The sequence below is a fragment of the Schistocerca piceifrons genome, chromosome 3 (assembly GCF_021461385.2).
Source record: "Schistocerca piceifrons isolate TAMUIC-IGC-003096 chromosome 3, iqSchPice1.1, whole genome shotgun sequence".
NCBI lineage: Eukaryota > Metazoa > Arthropoda > Insecta > Orthoptera > Acrididae > Schistocerca > Schistocerca piceifrons.
Genome location: NC_060140.1, coordinates 458,870,010 through 458,893,186, shown reverse-complemented (window position 1 = coordinate 458,893,186; position 23,177 = coordinate 458,870,010). Strand labels below are relative to the sequence as shown.

The 23,177-nt window shown below is 39.4% G+C and overlaps 1 protein-coding gene across 1 annotated transcript in view; it reads right to left on the bottom strand.

Moving 5' to 3' along the window:
- Positions 1-445: 445 nt before the first annotated feature.
- LOC124789879 (pentatricopeptide repeat-containing protein 1, mitochondrial) overlaps positions 446-23,177 on the bottom strand; it is a 77,671-nt gene continuing 54,939 nt past the window's right edge. The window contains exons 6-11 of the mRNA XM_047257394.1: positions 19,506-19,804; positions 19,301-19,424; positions 13,103-13,207; positions 1,666-1,796; positions 1,358-1,532; positions 446-946 (exon numbers count right to left, since the gene is read on the bottom strand). Of these exons, the coding sequence (XP_047113350.1) occupies positions 803-946; positions 1,358-1,532; positions 1,666-1,796; positions 13,103-13,207; positions 19,301-19,424; positions 19,506-19,804 (978 nt within the window). The 3' untranslated portion in view covers positions 446-802. The remainder of the gene's footprint in view (positions 947-1,357; positions 1,533-1,665; positions 1,797-13,102; positions 13,208-19,300; positions 19,425-19,505; positions 19,805-23,177) is intronic.

The window sequence follows — 23,177 nt, the reverse complement described above, 5'->3', positions numbered from 1 at the left end:
AGCTGCTGTATGATTTCTCTGTATTTGTTTGTCAATAAATTGTGTTTCCTCTCAGATTTCATGAGTTCAAATGTTGGAGTCTCATTGTGGACACCCTGTATATCAAGGAGCAACATCATGGACATTGCTTAGCACAATAGAAAACTTTAGCCTGTAGCACTCCTGTCTCCCCTGCAACACTGGCCAATAGCAGTAGTGGCCTACTTTTAAGTTTCTACCTAATAAAACACACTTTGCTGAAGGGAAATTCAGCAAGGTTTTTGAATAATTTACACATATCTTCCCTTTTGATACAATAATGTGAACTTACACACATTTCAAATGAAGCTTTGTTGTCACACTGAAATGCCATAACCAGTAACTCTGATACACCTCATTGCTCTTCCTTTATCCCGTCTCCTGATCTGCTTGGGGGCAAGGGGGACATTCATTTCTGAGCACTGGCATTTGTTTTTAAGAGTTCTTTTTATTGCTGAATCCCAGAAAAAGCCATGGATTGTCACCAAAGACTGTTACAAATGTCTAACTAGATGTCATCACATGAAGTTAGCAAGGATTACAGTATTGTCGATAAAGGCTCATGGTTGTGCCTTTGTCTCCTATCAAATTTCTGCTCTTTTGTATGTGATACTCTGATGGTTTTAAAAGTAGTGGTTAACATTAGAGTACATATTCAGATGGTTAATTATTTCAACAGGACAGCTGGACAGCAATACTTCTATGATTATACTGAACTTATTTTATATGAAAATACAATTAACATTGATGATAGGTAATAGAATTATCATGTGGATGTTCTGTGTTACACAGCGTTTTTCCTGTACTGCCTCCAAGGATGCTGTTCTGCTTCAGGTTCTACATTTTTCTTCCAAGTATTGTAATACTTCATGAAATTTTTTAAGTTGTTTTCGAACTCAGCTCTATTTTCAACAAGTGCCAATTTTGTCTGCAAAAGACCACCATACATCAATATTTGTGATTTCCTACAACATAAAGTTTATTATTTATTGGTCCTATACTGTAAACATTTTTGTTACTGTTAGTTAACAAAAGAAGGTAGTATTTTACTGAAATGAGTCACTATTTTATTTGAACAAAACCACATGGGAATACAATCAGATCAGGATATGAAGCAAGTAGTTCTGGAATGTAAAAAATTTAGACGATGGACTGATGTTGCATCAGGTCCAAGCAACCGAAACAACATCCTATAAATGTAATCAATATAATGAAACTTACTCCCCACCTAACCCGAAGTAACAAATGGACAAATGATTTTCATTTTATTAAATTACTGGCGAACACTGGCAAAGCACTTCAGATAAAGCAATAATTAAAAATGTAACTTTTCACATACCTTGTTTTTCAATAATTTTACACATCTGATGTTAAACAGCTCCAGTTTTTCAAGGAATTTGAGGTTTGGACTGATGTCTTTCTTTTTCATTATCTCCAACACAGTATTTATGTAACTGAAGTTGAGTCTAACACATGCATTGTGTAACATGGCGCCCATTATCTCAGCATTCATCCTTAAAAAGTTTCCAAAGTACTTACACTGAAGTTGTCCATAAAACTGCAGAAGTATTGAGTACTCTAAAACAGGAATAATAGACATTCTATTTGTAGAACTATTTCGAACACTAAGTTCAATGAAATGGCTACCTGTATCCTGCTGACTCCATGTCCTCCATAAGTACCTTGGCATCCACTTCATTTTCACATCCAATTGCTAAAACCCCAAAGGTCATAACATTTGGAATTAATTTTTCCTGTTGGATAAATGTAAGGACTTCCTGAAACATCAAACAGTTACATGTGAACTAGTAGGAAAGGATGGTCTATGCTATTTTTTTTTATGATTGCACTTCTGTGATAGATCTTATAAGGTTACTGTTCTCACAGCTCATCAAAATATTGGTATGTGCAAACAAGCTTAACAGGCAATAGCATTGGTGAGTTGTGAGAATAAGTAGAATTACATCTCTGGGCACAGCAATGAATGTATTCTGTCCCATTTTTAGTTCCACAGGCAGTATGGGTTGGTTGGCAGTTGTTGGCAAGTGGTTGTAGTGACTGACTGTATGGGTTGGTCATGACAATTTGACTTCAAGATGATTCACATGTCAATCATAAGACAGTGGGCACATAAAATGGCTCAAGGTTTAATTAAATTGCTAATCGCATAGCTCAGTTAAGAACAGTAGCATATAGCGTTCAGTGAAGTTTGATTATAATGGAATAAATTTACAACAAAAATATGGAAAAAAGAAATAAAACTTGCTAGTTTTTTAAATAAATTTTTACACACATACACACAGACAGACACCTGTCACTTATGACCTTACATAGTGCTGGCTGGACGCACACTTTTCCATTTCAGTGAGAGTCTCCTTTACTCCTAAAGTAGCTACATTCTACCAGAACTTCCCTACTACAATTACAGTAGAAATAAATTGTAATTATCAATCAGAAATCTCATGTAAGACAACTAAATACGTTATAATCCATAGAAGGAGACCATGGCACCTCGGGATACAGGTCGCATCTCCCTAGACAACACATGAGGTCTATGAGACCCAATCTAGAGCTTATTGTTCTCCGTGCTGCAGCAATCATGTACCATAGATGAACCAGAGGGAAAAACAAAGACCCAAAAGAAAACAAAGCTTTGCACATATCAGAAAACATTGCTCAAGATTGTGCAGGGATCCTTTTAGAGGTGAACATTCTTCACATGTGTGGTTTTTGTTCAGTGTGAAGAATGAGAGTGTTACACAACAGCAACAAAAGCTGCTAACAAATAATTTAACAGTGGAAAATCCAGGATGGAACAGTGACAATATTATGAAAAGCATAGTCGTTACTCACCATATAGTGGAGCTACTGAGTTGCACATACACACCACAAAAAGACTATCAAACAAAGCTTTTGGCCAAACAGGCTTTCATCAGAATTAGACAACATACACATACGCACTTACACAAACACAACTCACACACGACACCACTGTGGTCATGTATGTGTGCAAGTTGCATTTGCGTGAGTGTGTGTATGTATGTTATCTAATTCTAACAGATAATTCTGTTGATATGTGTAAAATGCCACACTTAAGTGCAATCATTTTATAATTAAAAAAAGTTACACTAATTAGGTTCACAGTATGGGGCTTAATACCAAAACTATCACTACAGAGTCAACAGTATTTTGTTTGAACATATGCCAGCCTACATTTCTTCTTGATTTGCTCTCTCTGCTTTCATACTGCTGATGATGAAACCAACGTCACAGTCACTGATAAAACACGAGAAGAAGCTGTTACAGGAGATGGTGCAAACAAGACATATAAAATTCACTCAACAAGTTGCCACATGGATACCGCCTCCCCTCCCCCTTCTTATAGCATGGTGAGAAAGATTTGCCAAATGCTACCATGGAGAGTTTTGGGTTTGTCACAGCTTGATAAAGATGTTAAAGCTACCTTGGAAGTGACAGAACATTCCACAGCAATTACATGTTTTATTCTGGGTGATCGATTCACAGTTACCAGTGTGCCCAGAACCGTCGATTACAAGAGATTTGTACAATGAGCTGTGATGCAACAGAAAGTGACCGATGACTCTAGAACAAATGAAAGAAATCATACCTTTTCTTGTTTAAAAAAAAAGTGCTGTCAGAAACCAATAGAGCTCCTTCAACTCAAATTTTTGTGGTATGGGAAAGTAACCTACAAACTCTGCAGGGCTCTAGTTTAATCAAAGTGGTTGAGTATGAAACCACATGGCCCATGCTTTACATGGCAGAAGGTGTTGGGAGATACAATCTGTAATTCTGGAAATAGCAGAGATGAGAAAGAAATATCTTTCTCATTTCAGCTGTTTATTGCTCTTTAAGTAGACCAATGTGGGAATTACATGACATGCTGATACTTACACCTTGAGACGCCGACGATGTGTGTTATCCGATGTAAATAAAGAGATAATTACTGTGTTGTGGGACTTGTAATAACTTTCTGCCTGAATGAGATTTCACACTGCCATTTTTGTCTCGGCCTGATTTTCTCTTGTGCTGGTGCAGTGTTAATCAGTGCTGGTTGTCTCAAAAGACTGCTGGGCCATTTTCTTCTTCTTCCATTTTCTTGGGCCTCCTTCATTACTAACTTTCTCTACTATTTGTTCACATTGAAAATGTTCATTTAGCAATATGGGATTTGTGGGGATGCTTGAATGCAAACACTTTAGTTTGTTCTTCCCACCCAAGTCTCATGATCGCTCGCCATCATCAGTGGGCTTTATTTTGTTCTTTAACACAGCTTTCCGCATTATGGTTTAAAGGAAATTAAATGCAATTCCTTCAATTTTAAATAATACAGTCCTCATTTATTCTTTAACTATTTAATTTATGCTCATAACTGTTATATTTTCATAGAAATTAAATGTAATTGATTTACTCAATATTGTTGTTATACGTTGCTTATCTTGCATTATTTGTATTCTTGCCAGTACCACTGCAATGGCTATGCAACTAGGATCGGAGTATCACATATTTTGTGTACAGCTGGCTGTATGTACGAGGCTTGACTGAAAAGTAAAGCTGCCACCTTCATAACCCTTCAACAACTGGCAGCACTGGTATGCGGCAGGTACTGGCTTGTTCCATAGCCTCTTCTCTACAGCTCAAGTTGGCGGGAAGCCTTAGCATTGAATGGTTGTGTTGTTATGGTGTAAAGTATGGAACCCTGCACAGACAATTGGTCAATCGGTTAGTGTGATTAAAGGAAGGTGCAGTCATTGAATTCTTGACAGCAGAAGGTGTCACCCCAAAGGAGATTCATCAGAGAATGAAACCAGTTTATGGTGATAGTATTGATGTGAGTACTGTGTGTCATTGGGCAAGTAAGTTTAAAGATGTTGAGGTGGGAACATCTGACCTGCATGGCAAACAATGAGTTGGATGTCCTGTGACAGCAACCACCAAGTTTCACAAGCAAAATGTTGACAGACTGATTTAAGATTGTCATATCACTCATAGAGAAACTGCAAGCACAATCGCCATTTTACAAGAACATGTGGGTCACATTATTGCTTTCCTTGGCTATCAGAAGATTTGTGAACAATGGGTACCCCGAATGCTGATTCCTGAAATGAAAGCCGACAGACTTCAAATTTGCCAGGAACTCCTTTCGCGTTACGAGAATGAAGGTGATACCTTTCTCCATTCAATTGTGACAGGAGACGAAATGTGGGTACACCATTACAACCCAGAGATGAAACGTTAGTCTATGGAAAAATTATGGCCACAGTGTCCTGGGATGCAGATGGTGTTATCCATGTTAATTTCCTTGATCGTAGAACACCAATAAATTTAGAGTGTTACATCACAGTGCTGTGAACTCTGAAACAACGGATAACAAGGGTCCGAAAGGAAAAGGGAAATGTTTTCCTGCAGCATGACAATGCCAAACCACATACTTCACATGCCACCAAAGCAGAACTTCAGAGACTGAATCTCACCACTGTACGGCACCCTCCATACAGTCCAAACTTAGCACTGCCCGACTTCCATCTGTTCCCAATAATGAAAGACGATCTCTGGGGACATCATTATGCTTCTGATGAAGAAGTTGAGGGAACTGTGAGACTGTGGTTGTGGGAACAGTGTGTTGATTTCTTTCGTGACCTTTTCAGAAAACTTGTTCATCATTGGCAGAAATATATCCAATTGGCTGGTGATTATATGGAAAAGTGAATATTGTTAATTAAAGACCACATTCTAAGGATTATTTCTGCATTGGATTTATTAAAATATTCCCACCAAAACCCAATTAACGAAGGTGGAGGCATTACTTTTCATTCAACTCTCGTACTTTTCCCTAAAATTTGGAAATTAGCAAAAAATGTCCCTCTGTTATTATTTTTATTGCCTTGTTCTGATGCTTGTTCCAGTTTGTAGCCACTTCTTAAACTTGATGCTCTTTTCATTCACCACCAAAGGACCAACACATTGTCAGACAACAATAAAGTATTTTTGTTCAACAATACTGTTGTAATTTCATCCTGAACTTTCTGTTGTTTGAGTATTTCAAGTCCAGATTTAACACAGCTGTATTCTGCAGTAGCGCAAATATTTAGATTGCAACACCTGTATTTTCCATTACAGTGTTATTAAATTTTTTCTTTTTCCTTGATGTAGATAAGTTCATTATATGGAGTGGACCATCCTTAAGTGCAAGTGGTGAAACCATCGAGCCTGGGGGGAAAAAAAAGAAAGAGTGTAGTTGAAAGGCAATATAGTGATAACTATTGATCTTACTTTTTTTTGGTATGGTGACGAAACACGCCCAATACCCGAGTGTGTTGTATGTGGTGGAAAACTCAGTAATGCTGTTATGGTTCTCAGAAAAACTGAAGTGTCATTTGTCAACAAAACATTCCTCTGTTAAGTGAAGATGTGAATTGTTTTCATTGGTTGCTGGATCAAAATAAATAAATAATACAAGTGAAGCTCATGACTATATTGATACATTTTTTGCAAAAAATACAGGAAGCTAGCTATAAGGTAGCCGAACTTATCACAAAGGCCAAAAAAACCATCCACAACAGCAGAAATGTTTTTAATGCCCATGATGTAAAAAATGGAAAAAATAGACCTTGATTCAGAAGCTGCTACTGGAATTTAAAAATTCCTCTCTCTACTGACACAATCAGCCATCTGGTTAGTGACATGTCGAGTGACGACAACGACATTTTGAAGGAGAAAATAATCACTTCAGAGCAAGCCCACTGATACTGGTGGTTAGCACAATTTCTTTCCCACATAAGGTAATTTGATGGGGTTGTAACTGTAAGTGACTTATTTTTTTGCACAGAACTACTTGAACTAGCAACTCTTGAAGAAATATTTTGTGTGACTAATGAATATTTGGTCTATAAAGAATTAATGTGGGAGGATTGTGTTCGTGTTTGTACAGAATGAGCTGCATCTATGACAGGACAAGTGAAAGGATTCATGGGTAAAGTCTGCAAAACAAATCCTAACTTATAAACTGACCTTGTCTCATACACTGCAAAGCCATTGTTGCAAGGTTTTGCATTCATCTCTGAAAATTCTGATAGAGGAAGTAGTAATTGAATTTCATCAACACATTCTTGAAAAACCTAAACAGTCAACATAAAAATATCCAGTTCACTATGGAAATTGGCAACAAATCCATAAACTTCTTAGATCTCACCATTGACATCAGTACACACACACATTGTTTCAAAATTTACAGAAAAACAACAACTACAGACACAGTAATACCTTCTTGTTCACAACACCCCATAGCTCACAAACATGCAGCTTTCCACTCAATGGTACACCGTCTCATATGTATCCCCATGTCCAAAGATGATTTTAAAGCAGAGTTAGATACAATAAAATTTATTGCCTCAGCCAATGGCTACAATCCAGTTCTTATTGCCCACATCTTGCACAGAAAACAAAAACGGAAAATTATACCCCTCCTCTATGCCCCACCTGCTTCCCCACCCACTGTCTGCAAGAAATGGTGTACTCTACCATTTCTAGGTCAGGTATCACAGACTGTAGCCAAAGCACTGAAATTCTGCAAGTATAGTGTTTCCTACCATGTCAGGAACACTACAGCCCAGTGTGTTTTTAATAGCAAAGACAAGATCCAGTTATTAGCCAACAGTGGGGTGTACAAAATCACCTGTTCTGATTGTGACAAATTTTACATTGGTCAGTCAGGCAGAGACATATCAACTAGGCTGGCTGAACATGAACGCAGCTGGAGGTTGCAGAATTCAGACTCTGCATTTGCTGAGCATGTACTGAGTGAGAGTCACAACTACCAGCCAGTGTCCCATGTACTTCACTTAGCAAACAAAGGCCATAAACTCAACCTGCTGGAAGCCCTGGAAATTAACAAACATCTGGCTCACAGTTCAGATCTCATCCTAAATGACCAGACACAACTCGACACTTCCCCTCTCCTAAACTTCATATAATCATCTTTGTTGTTCATTACTTCCCACACTCTCTCTTCCTACACATTCCCATTTTCCTGTAGTCATTAAGTTGTTTTATTTGTTGCAGTTGTCTTTGTATTCCACATATGCTGTAGTTTCAATAGTTAAGGGTTTGCTTTTAACTTGTACTTGTATTACTGTCCATGTTTAACTCCCCTTGTAGTTGTCTCATCAAGTAATGTTCATATTTTACTTTGCTCATTTATTTAATGTAAACTGGTATACAGCCACTGCTTTGATTATAATGTTAATGTTAAAATGCAGTACCATCACACTCTCAAACTGTAGGTTCCCTCAAACACCTCAATTTCCCTGCATTTACTAATTTCTGTTTATCTTATTGATATTGCTTAAATTCCTTGTGTATTCTGTATTTACATTGACAACTGTCTCTTCTTTTTTAATTGGCTGGGTATCACTCTCCATGTTTCATACCTCTTGATGCAGCCTTGTCTAGTACTAATTTTATCTTATTTTATTAGTTTTGTTTATTAATAGAAACTGTTATGTAGGCATGCTATTCCTATTTTGTGCTAAAGGTTTTCCAGTCAACTCCATTGTTATTTGTGTACTGTTAAGTTTTTACTATTTCATTGCAAAGATGTTACTCACTGTATGTTTCTACTTCACTCTAGATGTGTTACCTCTCTTCCAATGTTGTCTGCTAACATTTAACTTCTTTGGTGATAATACTCAGTAAAAGTCTGAAGATGGCCTTGTAAGCCGAAAACCGGTTAGCAATAAAAATAATATTGTAGAACAAAAGCAAACTGGTGCTTTTCATTTATTATTACGAAAATTTGAACTTGGAGATTAGGTACTTGCACTTTTACTACTGAGTGACATAAGTATGTGGATTTATTTGCAGATGATGAATGGTATCTAAGTTGGCATATCTTTCTGATGTTCTTACACACTTGAATGAATAAAACAGAAAAATGCAAAACAGAAATAAAAATATTCTGATTAGTATGGATAATATTCAAGTATTTGTTAAATTTGTGGATACAGACAGCTGAAAATGGATTGTGTGAGTTGTTCCCAACTGTATGACTCTTACTGATGATGAAAGGTGACGACGGACTTAATTAAAAAACATTCAGTATTCTTGCAGCAGAATTTCAAAAAGTACTTTGGAGAGAGTGTTGAAGATTTAGAATGAGATTGTGATTTATTTGTTGATTTCAAATATCTCCCAAATAATTTAGGTTTAGGCTTGCAAGGGGAACTAGCAGATCTGAAAGCAGACAGGATATTGAAATCAAAATTTTTCAAAGTGGCTTTGGATACATCTTGGTTATCAATAAGCTGTGAACACCCCGCTATCTCTGGTATGACAATTAATGTGCTATTACCATTTTGAACTACATATTTGGTGAACTGGGCTTCTCAACATTAATTAAAATTAAAATGTCACAGAGAATGAGACTCAAATCCACCAATGAAGAAATGAGGCTTGCTTTGTCAACAAATCAACCATCTGCGAGCAGCTTAGCTAAATGTACAAGTAGTGTTATTTACTTTAAAATTCATATCAGAAATTTCTATTTTCTACAGAGAATGAAAGTTAAAGATTTGTTAATAAATGAATGAGTATATTCCTGTTTTATAATAATAATAATAATAATAATAATAATAATAATAATAATAATAATACAACAATAATGTAATAATTCATAATTATATTAAGATTCACAGGATTTTGAGGCGACAGACATTTTAGTGTGCCGTGTTGAGCCTAGGCCCATCTGGATATACCGTGAGTAATCGAGGGTTCTGCTTAAAGATGTGAACCTTTTGTAACACCACATTTCAAATGTTACCAGTTTCTGTCTACTGATCCAAGCTTTTCTATTTTTGGCACAAAATAATGAACATATTTATAACACTGATAAGAAATTCTCTATCCTCCCCAGCCCTCCCACAGTTGTATTCTGCCACCAAACTGTGGTCAAGAGACAGCTGGACTATCCAGTTGCTTGAACATGTGGGAACTCGCTTTGCAACATATCCCACATTCCCATAATCCTCCTGGCCTCAACCTTCACAATTCCTGTCCTCCACCCACCTATCCCCTTCCCTACTCATGCATTCTATCCTGTCAACAATCCTAAGTGCACCTTTCCTCTTCTTGCAGCCCTACTTTGTCTCCGCCACATCCCTGCAAGCTCCCACAGGCAGCATTAGCATCTTTCCCTACCCCTACTCTGCTACTCTTCCTCCTCCCCACCTCATGTCGTCCTTCACCCACACCACCACCCTAACCATAATGCTGCTCATGTCAGATGCAGTTGGAGTTGAGCCTTAGTGTCTGGAGACAGTGGCCATTTGTGTGTGAATTGTTCTTGCGTGAATGAGTGTGAGTTTTCTACTTTGGTAGGAGGACCTTGTCCGAAAGCTTAAAACATCTCTAGCCTTCTGTTCCATTGTGCCTGTCTTGTGACTCAGTGCCCTAGCAATCTATCGCTTCTATATTGTTGACAATTAAAAAAGAAATTCTTGAAGTAATGCCAGGTTTGAGTTGTATAAGCCATCTGAATTATAATTCAAGGGCACTTGGAGATGGTGTTTCAATGCCAGTAATTAATGCTAGAAGACAGGTTAAACAAACAGTACTTGCAAAATGGTTTACTGAATGTCTAGGTAACTGGAACTTGTTCTACTTGACACAAAAGGTGACAGGCAAGACATGAAAAACTTCTCTTTATAATGTATAAGATTTTTGCCAAAAATTATGACGAACTGCCTATGGAAAATAGGATTGCAATTTGGCACAGGAACTAGCTGGTCTCAGAAGTGGATATTACTATACAGACAACTCTCAAGCTGTAACAGAACTATGGAATGGATCAGTGAGCGTGAATTACCACTTTGGCTAGGATCCATAAATACTGAGAAACTTCTGGACTAAAGTTTCAACAAAGTGTGCAGTTACAGTCCCGCGACAATAAGAAACAGACTGAACTTACGTAAACGTAGCTAAGAATATATACATCACAACTGGATCCTTTCACACAGGACACGATTCAGCATCACACATTCAATTATTGTCATCACAGACATCAGTCTACAGTAGATCAGCTTCACGCAAGACTGCATGAGGCCAAACTTTTTGAAGGAAGCAAATCATTGCTGCAACTGGTTCTGAAGAGGAATAAATAAAATGCTCTGATGTTAAGTGGCAGCATAGCATAGTGGTTAAGATACAGTCTGGGCATGCAAAAGATCTTGAGTTGAAATCTTATCACGTGATATAATTTTTTTATTTTTAATCCTTTGTCACGCTTTGATTCCTGTATTCTTTTTTTTATTTGATCTTATTTTTTCATCCTTTCAGTCTTTTTTCAGAGACACCTGCTGAGAAACACAATAGAGGCAATGAACATGCAAAGGCAGAAAAATGAAAAGACACTTAAATGTATCAAAAAAATTAGGAGTAAAGAACTAAATCAGTCGGGGAAGCTGACAGGATTGTTGGTATGCCACTTAGGGTTTGACACAAGTCAAAAGAACAAACATAAAAAGTACCAGTGGTTAGAGCAGTGGAATCCTAGCTTAAATAAGAATCTAATGAAGTCATATCACAGAAAAAGAAAGCTGGAAGGGGGGGCAGGGGGAGGGGTTGCAAGAGGAACCAAGGAAGTTCTCTGCTGGATTCTAAGAGATAGCAGAAGATTGCAACGATGATTTAATGTAAGATGGGTACAGATGCTTACAGCTGAAGACTGTAATGGTGTGGAAATGTCTAGAGGAGACCTTTATTCAGGAACAGACATTGGACAGCAGCAACAGCTGCTGACGATGATTGTGATGAAGTAATGCTGCTAAAATGGAGTTGCTTTTGAATTACAAAAAGCCATTATCTCCTATGTAGACACAAGTGTTCCAAAATTGGGTAGGAATGTATATAAACTGAAATTTATCACCACTGAAGTGTTGTACTTTTCTGGGTTAGAATGCAGTGTGGCAAGTGACCTAGTCATTACCATGAGCCTATTATTCATTAAATTAAAGAGGTGGTGTGAAGGACATCAAAATCCAAACACAACTGCTCTCTTTTAGATCTCCTGCAAGTCATTTCCTACTGTCAATTAAAAAACTAATACATTTTAGCAAGAAACGACCCACAAAGATAAAATAGAATTGTAATTATGAAAAGAGGCAATACTAACATAGTTCACTGACGATTCAAATGAGCGAGATGCAATACAATGCAGAAACAATAATAAATGGCTCCAAAACAATCTGAACTCTCATTCTGGAGTAAATCAGCTCATATTTCTGTCCACCCATCCATATATAAGTTTCCTGTGCTTTCCATAAATTACTTAAGGTAACAGGACGGTTTCTTTGAAAGGACAGATGTGTGATTTCTTCCCCATATTTCCGCAATACTAAAAGGTGCACCATCTCTAATGACCCTGTTGCTGATGGGATTTTAAACTATAATCTTCCTTTCGTCCTTAATTTACATACTGTAACATTTAATCCAGCTGGAAACATTTAATTGTTGCTTTGTTTACCAATCTTAATGGTAGGCTATAAAACAAACATACAAATCTATACATGATAAATAAGCAGGTTGTTCTGTGTGTGTACGGCTAATTAGATATTTTATAATGAGACAATGAGAGGACAGGTAGATCAAATTGTAGCATGCAACCACTATTGGCATGGCAGATTGGCAGAGAAATGAGTTTATTTTAATGGTTTATGATGAAGAACATCTAAACTGTAATTAGTGGAACTACAGCAGTTAACTATGACGCTGGAAGTTTTCCTTGAATCAAGTTGCTTGTGATAATGCTGACACAGTGACATGTGAAAACCTGTACAACCTCAGCACTGGAGTGAGACTCACTACCTGGCCATGATCAAGTGGGCAGATATTAAGTATATTGCTCATCCTGCATTTCACAGTCATGTTGACAGCCAATATAAGATCTGACAACATCCCATTTTCAAACTGCGCCATTCACCATGTCAACAGCAGTGCTCTCTCTCCAGCACAGACGCCATCTCTAATACAATTGCTCATGAGGGTATCATCGAGCTACGGGGAAACTTACTTTTCCAGCTTTGTAGTCAGCTCTCACATTTCTTCTTCTTATTAACATATTGTAGAAATCAATGTCCGGTTTAATACCACTTTTTTTCATGGTAGTCATCAGCTCCTGCAAAGAAACTTTGATAAATAACAATGCCAATACTTGCTATAGTCGAGACAGCTTAAGAAGATCCCTAACAGCTAGCAGCACTATTGGCAGCTTTCAACTGTGAAGCACAAATGGCTGCAGGTGTAAATAATAGCCATCTATACAGCTGTGAGAACAATGAGGAACTGCCATAGGCACAACAAAATCACATTATGCTATTGGAAGCATGTGAAGCTGCTCTGTCCAGCCCACTGCAATTGTCAGGGATCACCTTACATCAACTCAACTATAGTAACCAACGTGTTAAGCCTTTACATCAACTTTATTTTCTTTTCCTGATTTAGTCATCTGTCTTTGACCACCATAAAGCTACTGAAATTGTCATAGTTTGGACAATGTAAATAATACACAGCTAAGGTAATCAATGCAACCTAGATAACAATAAAACACTATAGGAAAGGTAACAATAAAAACATAAATTTACAGATAATAAGAATGGTTAAGTGCAGATATGATGCCAGCAGATTTTACCTGACATGTACATGTTGATAACCATCACAATGGGTTCTGGGAAATGAAGACAGTCAGTGATGAGCAAAATGGAGGTAGGCATTAAGGTTTTAGTTTTTCATTTATTTCCCACTGTAAACAAAGCTGCATTTTGATCATGCTTTCAGCAACAAAAATGCAATGGATACTAGAAGTGCTGTTTGGTATGAATATAACTGCTGTTCATTTCAGTCTTATTAGTTCCTAACTATAACCTCGAAAATCATCATATATTCTTAGTAAATGACGAAGCATTTTTTTTAAGCAAGCTGTGCAGTAGAGTTTCAGCCAAACCACAGTCTCTGACATCGTAACATAATAATAAGAAATTGCAATCTACTTGTACCTACACAATTAGGTTGTGGGCTAATGACATTTTTGTAAATTACAATTGTTGTTGTTGTGGTCTTCAGTCCAAAGACTGGTTTGATGCAACTCTCCATGCTACTCTATCCTATGCGAGCCTCTTAAATCTCTGAATAACTACTGCAACATACATCCTTCTGAATTTGCTTACTGTATTCATCTCTTGGTCCCCATCTACGATTCCCCCCCCCCCCCCCTCCTCCCCCCACACTTCCCACCAAAAGCAAACTGGTGATCCCTTAATGCCTCAGAATGTATCCTATCAACTAATCCCTTCTTTTGGTCAAGTTGTGCCACAAATTCCTCTTCTTCCCAATTCTATTCAGTACCTCCTCACCTAATCTTCAACATTCTTCAGTAGTAGCACAAATCGAAAGCTTCTAGGCTATTTTTCTTTAAATTGCTTATCATCCATGTTTAAATTCCATACATGATGACACTCTATACAAATACCTTCCAAAAAGACTCCTTACATTAAATCTACATTCAGTGTTAACAAACTTCTCTTCTTCAGAAATGCTTTTCTTGTCATTGCCAGTCTACATTTTACATCCTCTCTACTAGGGCCATCATTGGTTATTTTGCTGCTGCAACACCAAAGTCCATCTACTACTTCAAGTGTCTCGTTTCTTCCCTTATTTAATTTGGCTACATTCCATTATCATGATTTTGCTTTTGTTGATGTTCATCTTATATTCTGCTTTCAAGACACTGTCCATCCTGTTCAACCGCTCTTCCAAGTCATTTGCTGTCTCTGACAGAATTACAATCATCGACAAACCTTAATGTTTTTATTTCTTCTCCCTGAACTTTAACTCTTTTTCCATTTTTTTGTTTCTTTTACTGCTTTTTCAATGTACAGATTGAACAACATTGGGGATAGGCAGCAACCCTGTCTCAACCACTATTTCTCTTTCATGTCCCTTGACTTGTATAACTGCCATCTGGTTTCTGTACAAGTTGTAAATAGCCTTTCACTACCTTTATTTTATCCTTGCTACCTTCAGAATTTCAAAGAGAGTATTCCAGTCAACATTGTCAAAAGGTTTGTCTAAGTCTACAAATGCTATAAATGTAGGTTTGTCTTTCCTTAACCTATTTTCTAAGATAAGTCATACAATTAGTATTGCCTCACATATTCCTACATTTCTATGGAATTCAAACTGATCTTCCCCGAAGTCAGCTTCTACCAGTTCTCCCTTCTTCTGTAAAGGATTCATATTAATATTTTGCAGTCATGACTTATTAAACTGATAGTTTGGTAATTTTCACACCTGTCAGCAACTGCTTTCTTTGGAACAGGAATTATTAAATTCTTCAAGGGTAGTTCGCCTGTCTCATACATCTTGGACACCAGATGGAAGAGTTTTGTCATGGCTTGCCCTCCCAAGGCTATCATCTACCCCCGGGGCTGTTGGTGTGTGCACCTGTCCCTGGGTCTTTAAAGTGGACGCTATGGTTCATGGACAGATCAACGAAACCTTCAAGACAGTTGTGCGAAGAAAAACAGAAACAATAGTGCTTGCTGGCAATACATCCTTCTTCTGAATCCTGAGAAGAAAATGTTTTGTTCTTTTGCGTCTCACCAAATATAGCTCTGAGGCCATAAAAGTATTGGGACACATGCTGACCCACATAAATATCAGCTTCAAAACATCACCATTTGACAGGCAACTACCAGAAAACCAACTGTGTCCGTGTATACAGAGAAGAGAGATATGTGAACCTTCTTTTCAACAACATCACCGAATATCACAGAAAAATTCTTTCTACTAATGAGGAACATTTCAGAAGAACTTTTTTGGCATATTCTTTCTGCATCCGCACATCATTATATGACTTCACCTTGCAATTACACTGACTCAATATGAGTTATCATCAATCAAAAAATTCTTAAAGTAGGCCCACAATTAAACACCACACTGACATATGCATGAATAACTTGTCAACCCTATAATCCATAATAACCAATTTTGTGTACATTATCTGGAAACCTTCCATGTTGACAGACATTAAACACAACTCTATTAAGCTACAATATTTTGCTTAGAAAAAAAGAAATTAATTCAGATGCTGCAGACTATCACAACATCAGAATGAGCCACAGAATATATAAACATCTAAAATATGTGCTAACTGCAAATAATATAAATCCTAAATTCCTATGAGACAAACGAAATTATTAGCTAACTTTATTTACAAAATGTAGAAAGGTAAAAAACTCTATGGCATCACAACAAAAATTAAATATAACTTAGCTTCATACACGAATCAAAAGAAATGAAGAACAATATTTTCATTTGCTAACTGCATATGACTCACAATTGGCCGTCTCATCACCGCAATCTTACCAACATCTTAGCGTGATGCAGAAACCCCCAACACCATAACTGCACTTTAACCATAGCAGTAAAAAAATCGTGATTTCCTCAATTGTACAAAATATATATTCTTATTGCCAATTTAGTATGACATTCCTGAAAATCATTAATGAGACAGTGTTTGCTTGTAAATGTAGAGCACTTAAATGTTTAGTTTCCAACTATACATATCTGTTTTGAGTTTTGCTTATTTCTGATAGTGGGATGGTCATAATTTGTATGTGATGTGTAGATGTTCATGAGCAGGCTGCCTAGAAAAAGAAAGAGAGAGAGAGAGAGGCATTAACAGGTAGAGCCCAAAGTATGATACAACTCAAATTCCCTTTTGCGACAGAAGATTCAAGACAGTTCTGCTATGAAATCTAATGAACAACTTCTAAAATTGACATGAGGCATACTATGAAGGCCATTTTTTTTAAAAAACCTCCGATAGGCTATAAATAAAAGGCAAGTTCACAGAAAACAATTATTTTCTTACCAAAAGTTTTGTACACTAATGGTTACTTTTCAACCTAATCACCCAAATGACTGAGCCCTCCTGCCTTCAGCTCAGGGAAAATGTGAAAGTCGTTGGGTGCCAGGTCAGGACTGTATGGTGGGTGATCAAAAATGTCGCATTGAAATTGTTCAAGGAGCTGTTCGGTTGTGCCAGCATTGGGTGGATGAGCATTGTCATGGATCAACACAATTCCTGAAGTCAGCATTCCTCTTCGTTTGTTTTGAATGGCTCTCCAGACACGTCGTAAAGCAGCAATGACAGTGGTTCCGGGCTGCATAAACTCTACAAGCAACACACATTTTTGGTCCCAAAACACGGTAGCCATAACCTTTCTGTTGTTGAATGTTTGTTTGAAGTTTTTTGCTTTGGTTGGTGAATTTGGATGCATCCATTGTTGTGACTGTCATTTTGTTTCCGGTGTGTCGTATTGGATCCAAGTTTCATATCCAGTAGCAACTGATTTCAAAAAGATCTCTAATGCATCATGATAATCGTCGAGGAAATTCAAAGCTGATGCCACTTGGTGACTTTTGTGGGCACAAAGTTTTATGTAGCTAGCCTAAATGTTTAATAATGATAGAGTGTATGACAGATCTTGAAACTTCCAGAATTTCCATACACAAAGTAGTTATGGTGAACCTACGATTTTTTCTAACCATTCTGTCAACTTGTTCAACAAGGTCGGCAGTAACGACCGACTTGCGTCCTTGGCCCCCTTCATCACACACGTCATTTCGCCCATTCTTGCACAACATCATCAGTCACAAAGTTATCACCATACACTCAGCTCATTCTCCGATGAATTTCTGCTGCGCTATTCCCTTCTGCTTGCAGAAGCTGAATTACACTTCGTAATTCACACTTGGTGGGAGCAACAATGACGGCAGCCATGTTTATGTGGCTGCAGTGCAATGCACTCTGATGCCTTGAGGTCAGCAGTGCAAAGTGTGTAGTGTGAGAGTTGCGCAGTAGCCTACAGTGCATGTCCACTTTTTGCCACTCACATAGCTCCTATACTAAGCGATCGGAGGTTGAAAAAAAAAAAAAGCGGCCCTCGTAAGTATAAAAAGGAGGCAAATACAAATGGTGTATATTGTAGTAACACCCTTTCTGAAAGTGGAGAGGAAGCAAATGACTTAACTGCAGGGCCACCACACTCTTTACAGCCGTTACACAGGTAGCGTATAATATAGACTCACAGAAAGTCTACTTCATGAAAACATTATGTTTTAATAATGTAATTCTAGTGGACCTATATGAGAAGTTGTGTCATGTTAATTTTCTGTTAACTTGTATGTTATTGTGTGTATATCTGGCAAACTGCTACTTTAATTTCAGAACATGTGTGAACAGATGAAGATGTCATCTGAACTTTATGTTGAGTTATCTGAGTTAACTGTACGAAAAGATCACTGATCATAAATGCCAAAATCAACTGACTGTGTTCAACAAATACACTTTTGTCTAATAATTATAGCCAACAAAGAAAAAATGATGTCACATAAAAAATTAAAGTGTAAAAGTGTTAGTGGCAATCTCTTTGGAGGGCTTGAACCTTAATCCCATTATGAAAAACATTTGTTCACATTATCAATTGGAACTTTTTTCTGCAGCACATACCTGATTTCTATCAGTCATTTGGCTTCAAGTAAGATAGCTAGTCTTCTTTTCCCCAGCCGGCCGCGGTGGTCTCGCGGTTCTAGGGGCGCAGTCCGGAACCGTGCGACTGCTACGGTCGCAGGTTCAAATCCTGCCTCGGGCATGGATATGTGTGATGTCCTTAGGTTAGTTAGGTTTAAGTAGTTCTAAGTTCTAGGGGACTGACAACCACAGCAGTTGAGTCCCATAGTGCTCAGAGCCATTTGAACCATTTTTTTCTTTTCCCCCACACCTCTTTGTTTCTACTACCTTCTTCTGGTGAACCCTGCATTCCTTTTTCCATCCTCCAATAGCTAGCTTCCCTTGTTCACATCTCCCTTTATCTTTGACTTGTTAACTGAACCCTCTGCCACTGCTAACACTTTGGATTTTGTAATTTTATCCATTTCTTGTATCTCATTAGTAATTTACCTCTCTTACTGTGCCTTCAATGAGCAGAAATATTCAGTTACTTTCCAGTCATCCTAAAATTTAATTTTCTCCAACTAATTCCTCTCCCATTTTCTTCACCACAAAAATATTGAGTACAAATGGTAGTGAATGAGTAAGCTACTGAACAGCTGTCAGTCTGCTGCCACCTGTCAGGTAAAAGTTTCCTGTATCCCTATTTTGCTGCAAACAATTCAGTCAGAAGGCCAGTTCCAGATTTTTACTTACATGTTCTGCTGTAAGTGTCTGTGGAGTACAGTCTAACAATAATGTGAATGTCTTTATATTAGGTGTCACATTCATATATTCCATGTGGTCAAGAACACCTATGTATCCTCCCAAGAGAAGCAGTCTGTGAAACAAAAATGCTCTTTCATCTACAATGTTGATAAACAATTTAGTGCAGATATTGTAGTATAAGGAAAAAACTCACCTGTCTTCAGGTTTTGCGATTTCATTGAGGGAAATAACATTTCCTAAATGAGGTTTTGCTGCCAAAAGATTTGGATTAACTTGTTTGGAACATATGTTCCCACTAAATTCTATGTTTCCTTTCCCTTCACTGGAAACAGCTATGGGGGCGTGAACAACATGACTATGCTCAATGTTTTCTATCATCCTTTCACCTCTTGTAGCAGAAACTTCTGGCAGCCTTACTGTGCTTATGGAGCCATTTTCATCTGTCAATGGAATACCAATCATTTTTACTTCTCCTGAATTTTGTATCAATTTCTGAAACAAAGACACAAAATATCTTTGCAAAAGAATACAAACAACCAGTCTATGTTAGACAATGTTTTTTTAAAGAAATAATATGTAGAACTGTAAAATTTTCTTGAAAGGAGTCAATTATTTAGCAACGGAATACAATACCCCATATTTCATGTGTTTCCTGTAGGACTACAGGGTAAAATTTGCCATCTGCATGACAAAGATTACTTTCTCCTTGAAACCAAAATATATGACCCTGTCCCTCTTCATTCATGGCCAACTATCCTATTCAGTCTCTGTGAAGTTTCATTTTATACAAAACTTTCCATCTGTAAGCTATAAAAGTTAACTTATTTTTCCAAAAGCTACTAATGATGTGACATTTTGCATCTGTCAGTGTTTGCGGGCACCCAGTATGTAGTCTGAATAAGAAAATCTTTTCAACTACAGTTTCATGTTGCAGATTAGACATACTTAAGAACACTCATATGTTATTTGCTAACTATCTGCAACACAATGATATAGAAATGCTGACCCCGTACATACCTTCAAGAAGTGAGATTCCTAAATCTACCAACAGAAATGTTTAAAACAGAAGACAACACTCCTAGCTTTCTAAAAAAAAAAAAAGTTCCCTCTTCTCAGAGGAAGAGAAGGGGTGTAACACCTTGTTGGTGATTTTTGTGGCGGTGTTCGTAGCAACAAACAATTCGCTGTAGAATCGGCTTACGAAGTCACCGCCACACTTTTAATAGCGGGCCGACCGGTCCGCTGGAACAGTGAACAGAAAGATGAAAACCCAAACACTCTGATTAAATAAAAGTCGGTACTTATCTTTATTAACGAAGATACAGAAATCTGTCTAGTTCGAGTCGGAGCGGCTAGGTCAGCGTCGGCTGACGACAAACAACAACTCTGCTGCGATGAACACACAACTGACTAGCAAGTACACAATTCGGTGGCGAGTATACAACTGAGCGGCGAATACAGAACTGTCCTAGCGCTCGCGACTCCAGCGCTTAAGAAGCCAGAAGCCAGCGGTGGCGCGCGCAGACTTGCGGCGATTTCCTGTCTCGCTGGCGCTGCTTATGCGGACGGCGTCCGGACTTTGATGCTGCCAACCTTTTGGCAGCGGGCTCGGGTGGCATTACTGGCTAGGATATAACACTCCTCCCCCCCAAATCGCCGCACCGTCGTTGAGTAATGACGTGGCGAGCGTCGACGGCGGGGGAGGGGTCTGGCCGCAGGCGTAGCAGAAGAGACCGGGGCGGAGACTGTTGTCGGTGGCAGTCCCCGGTCCGCACCCCAGCATTGGCGGCGCGGGGCCTCGGGAAACACCGACTGAAAACTGAGGTCAGGGTGTACGCCTGTGACCACGGGCGCAGCTTCTGGTACTGGACGCGAATTGGGCGTCGGGACCCACGAAGAGAGGCAGCGTCTCCTGATGCTGCGTCGACGGCTGCTGAGTGGGCGCCGGACAAGGCGCTGCGGTGTCAGACTCCTTGGGGGTGCCCAAGGAAAGCGGCTGCAGGACAGGCTGCACAGCCACCGCTTGGGAAGGCGGCCCGGCTGAGGGGTCGACGTCCATCAGCTCCGAAGGCGGTGGCGACTGAAGAGGGACCGCAGGCGCCGGAGCGACCACCTGGGGCGCTCCCGGATGAAGCTGCGCGGGAGGCATCAACGGGACGGGCTGTCGGCGTGGTAGCGGCGACAGCTGCTGCTGCTGCTGCCCTGGGGGCGGCAGCGAAGTCAGAAGGCGCGGCTGGAACCCGCTGCGGACCAAATCTGTGGACAAAGAACGAGCGGCAGGATCCGGGCGGCCAGCGCAGCGCAACTGGTTCTGATGCCTCCTGTGCACTCAGAAGCGGCGGGTCGATCCGGGGGGTGCAACAACCGTAGTAGGGTGCGATGACGACGGCCGTGGAGAAGCTCCGCAGGCGAAGGGCCGTCGCGTGGCGTGGTCCGGTACGACGACAGGAACGTGATGAGGGCCTGCTGACGAGGGTGCGTAGCACGAAGGCGGTCCATATGATCCTTGAATGTGCGTACAAAACGTTCCGCTGCACCATTCGATTGAGGGTGGAACGGCGGAGTAAGAACATGGCGAATGCCATTGGCAGAACAAAAACTTTCAAATTCAGCAGAGGTAAATTGTGGACCATTGTCAGACACTAAAACTTCTGGAAGACCCTCAATACAAAAAATTGAAGTCAACGCCTGTATAGTTTGTGCAGACGTTGTAGACTGCATGGGCACAACAAATGGAAAATTACTAAATGCATCTATCACGATGAGCCAACGAGAATTCCAATATGGACCAGCGAAATCAATATGTACTCGCTGCCAGGGACCGGCAGGGCGTGCCCACTCAAAATAGCGTTGAGGCGGAGCAGCTTGGTGTTCGGCACACGTCGAACAATCTGTAGACATCTGCGTAATCTGCTTATCAATGCCGATCCATGTACAATGACGGCGGGCAAGCTGCTTGGTGCGGACCACTCCCCAATGACCTTGATGCAACAAGTCGAGGACCTTGGATTGGAGCACTTGGGGAACCACTACACGAAGCTGGTCATTCTCGGTGCGTAACAGCAAAACTCCGTGCGAAACAGACAACAGATGACGTTGCGGATAATAGCGACGAACCACAGGATCCGATATGTCCTTTGCCTTGGACGGCCAACCACGTTGAACAAAACGTAATAGTAAACTCAGATGAGGATCCGTAGCTGTCTCACGTGCCACCTGACGATAATCAATCGGAAAATCCCGGAGGGATTGATGCTCATCGGCGTCAATCTGATGGCAAGAGTCGTCAGAGGAATCGAAGACATCATCCGCAGCAATCGGCAATCTAGAAAGCGCTTCAGTGTTTGCATGCTGAGCTGTAGGGCGATACAGTATCTCATACTGGTATTGTGATAACAAAAGAGCCCAACGTTGTAGTCTCTGAGCTGTCCGCTGAGGAACAAGCTAACACCAGAGGCTTGTTAGGGTCGTAATGGACCAGACAATGATCATTCAATAAAGCCTTTTTAAGCTGCTGAAAGGCTGATTGGCAATCAGCTGACCACACAAACGGAACATTCTTACGGCGGAGACGATGCAACGGTGCAGCAATCTGTGATGCATTAGGTATAAACCTAATATAATATGTCAATTTGCCAAGAACCGCTTGCAAGTCATGCAGATTGCGAGGGGCGGGCAAATCACGAATAGCTGCTAAATGTGACTGGGAGGGATGAATGCCTTGAGCATTAATAACATGTCCCAGATACTCCATCTCCATAAGGAAAAATGAACATTTATCGATGTTGCAACGTAGGCCTGCCTGAGACAACACTTTAAACAAACACTCCAAATTACGGAAATGTTCAGCAGGCGTCCGACCGGA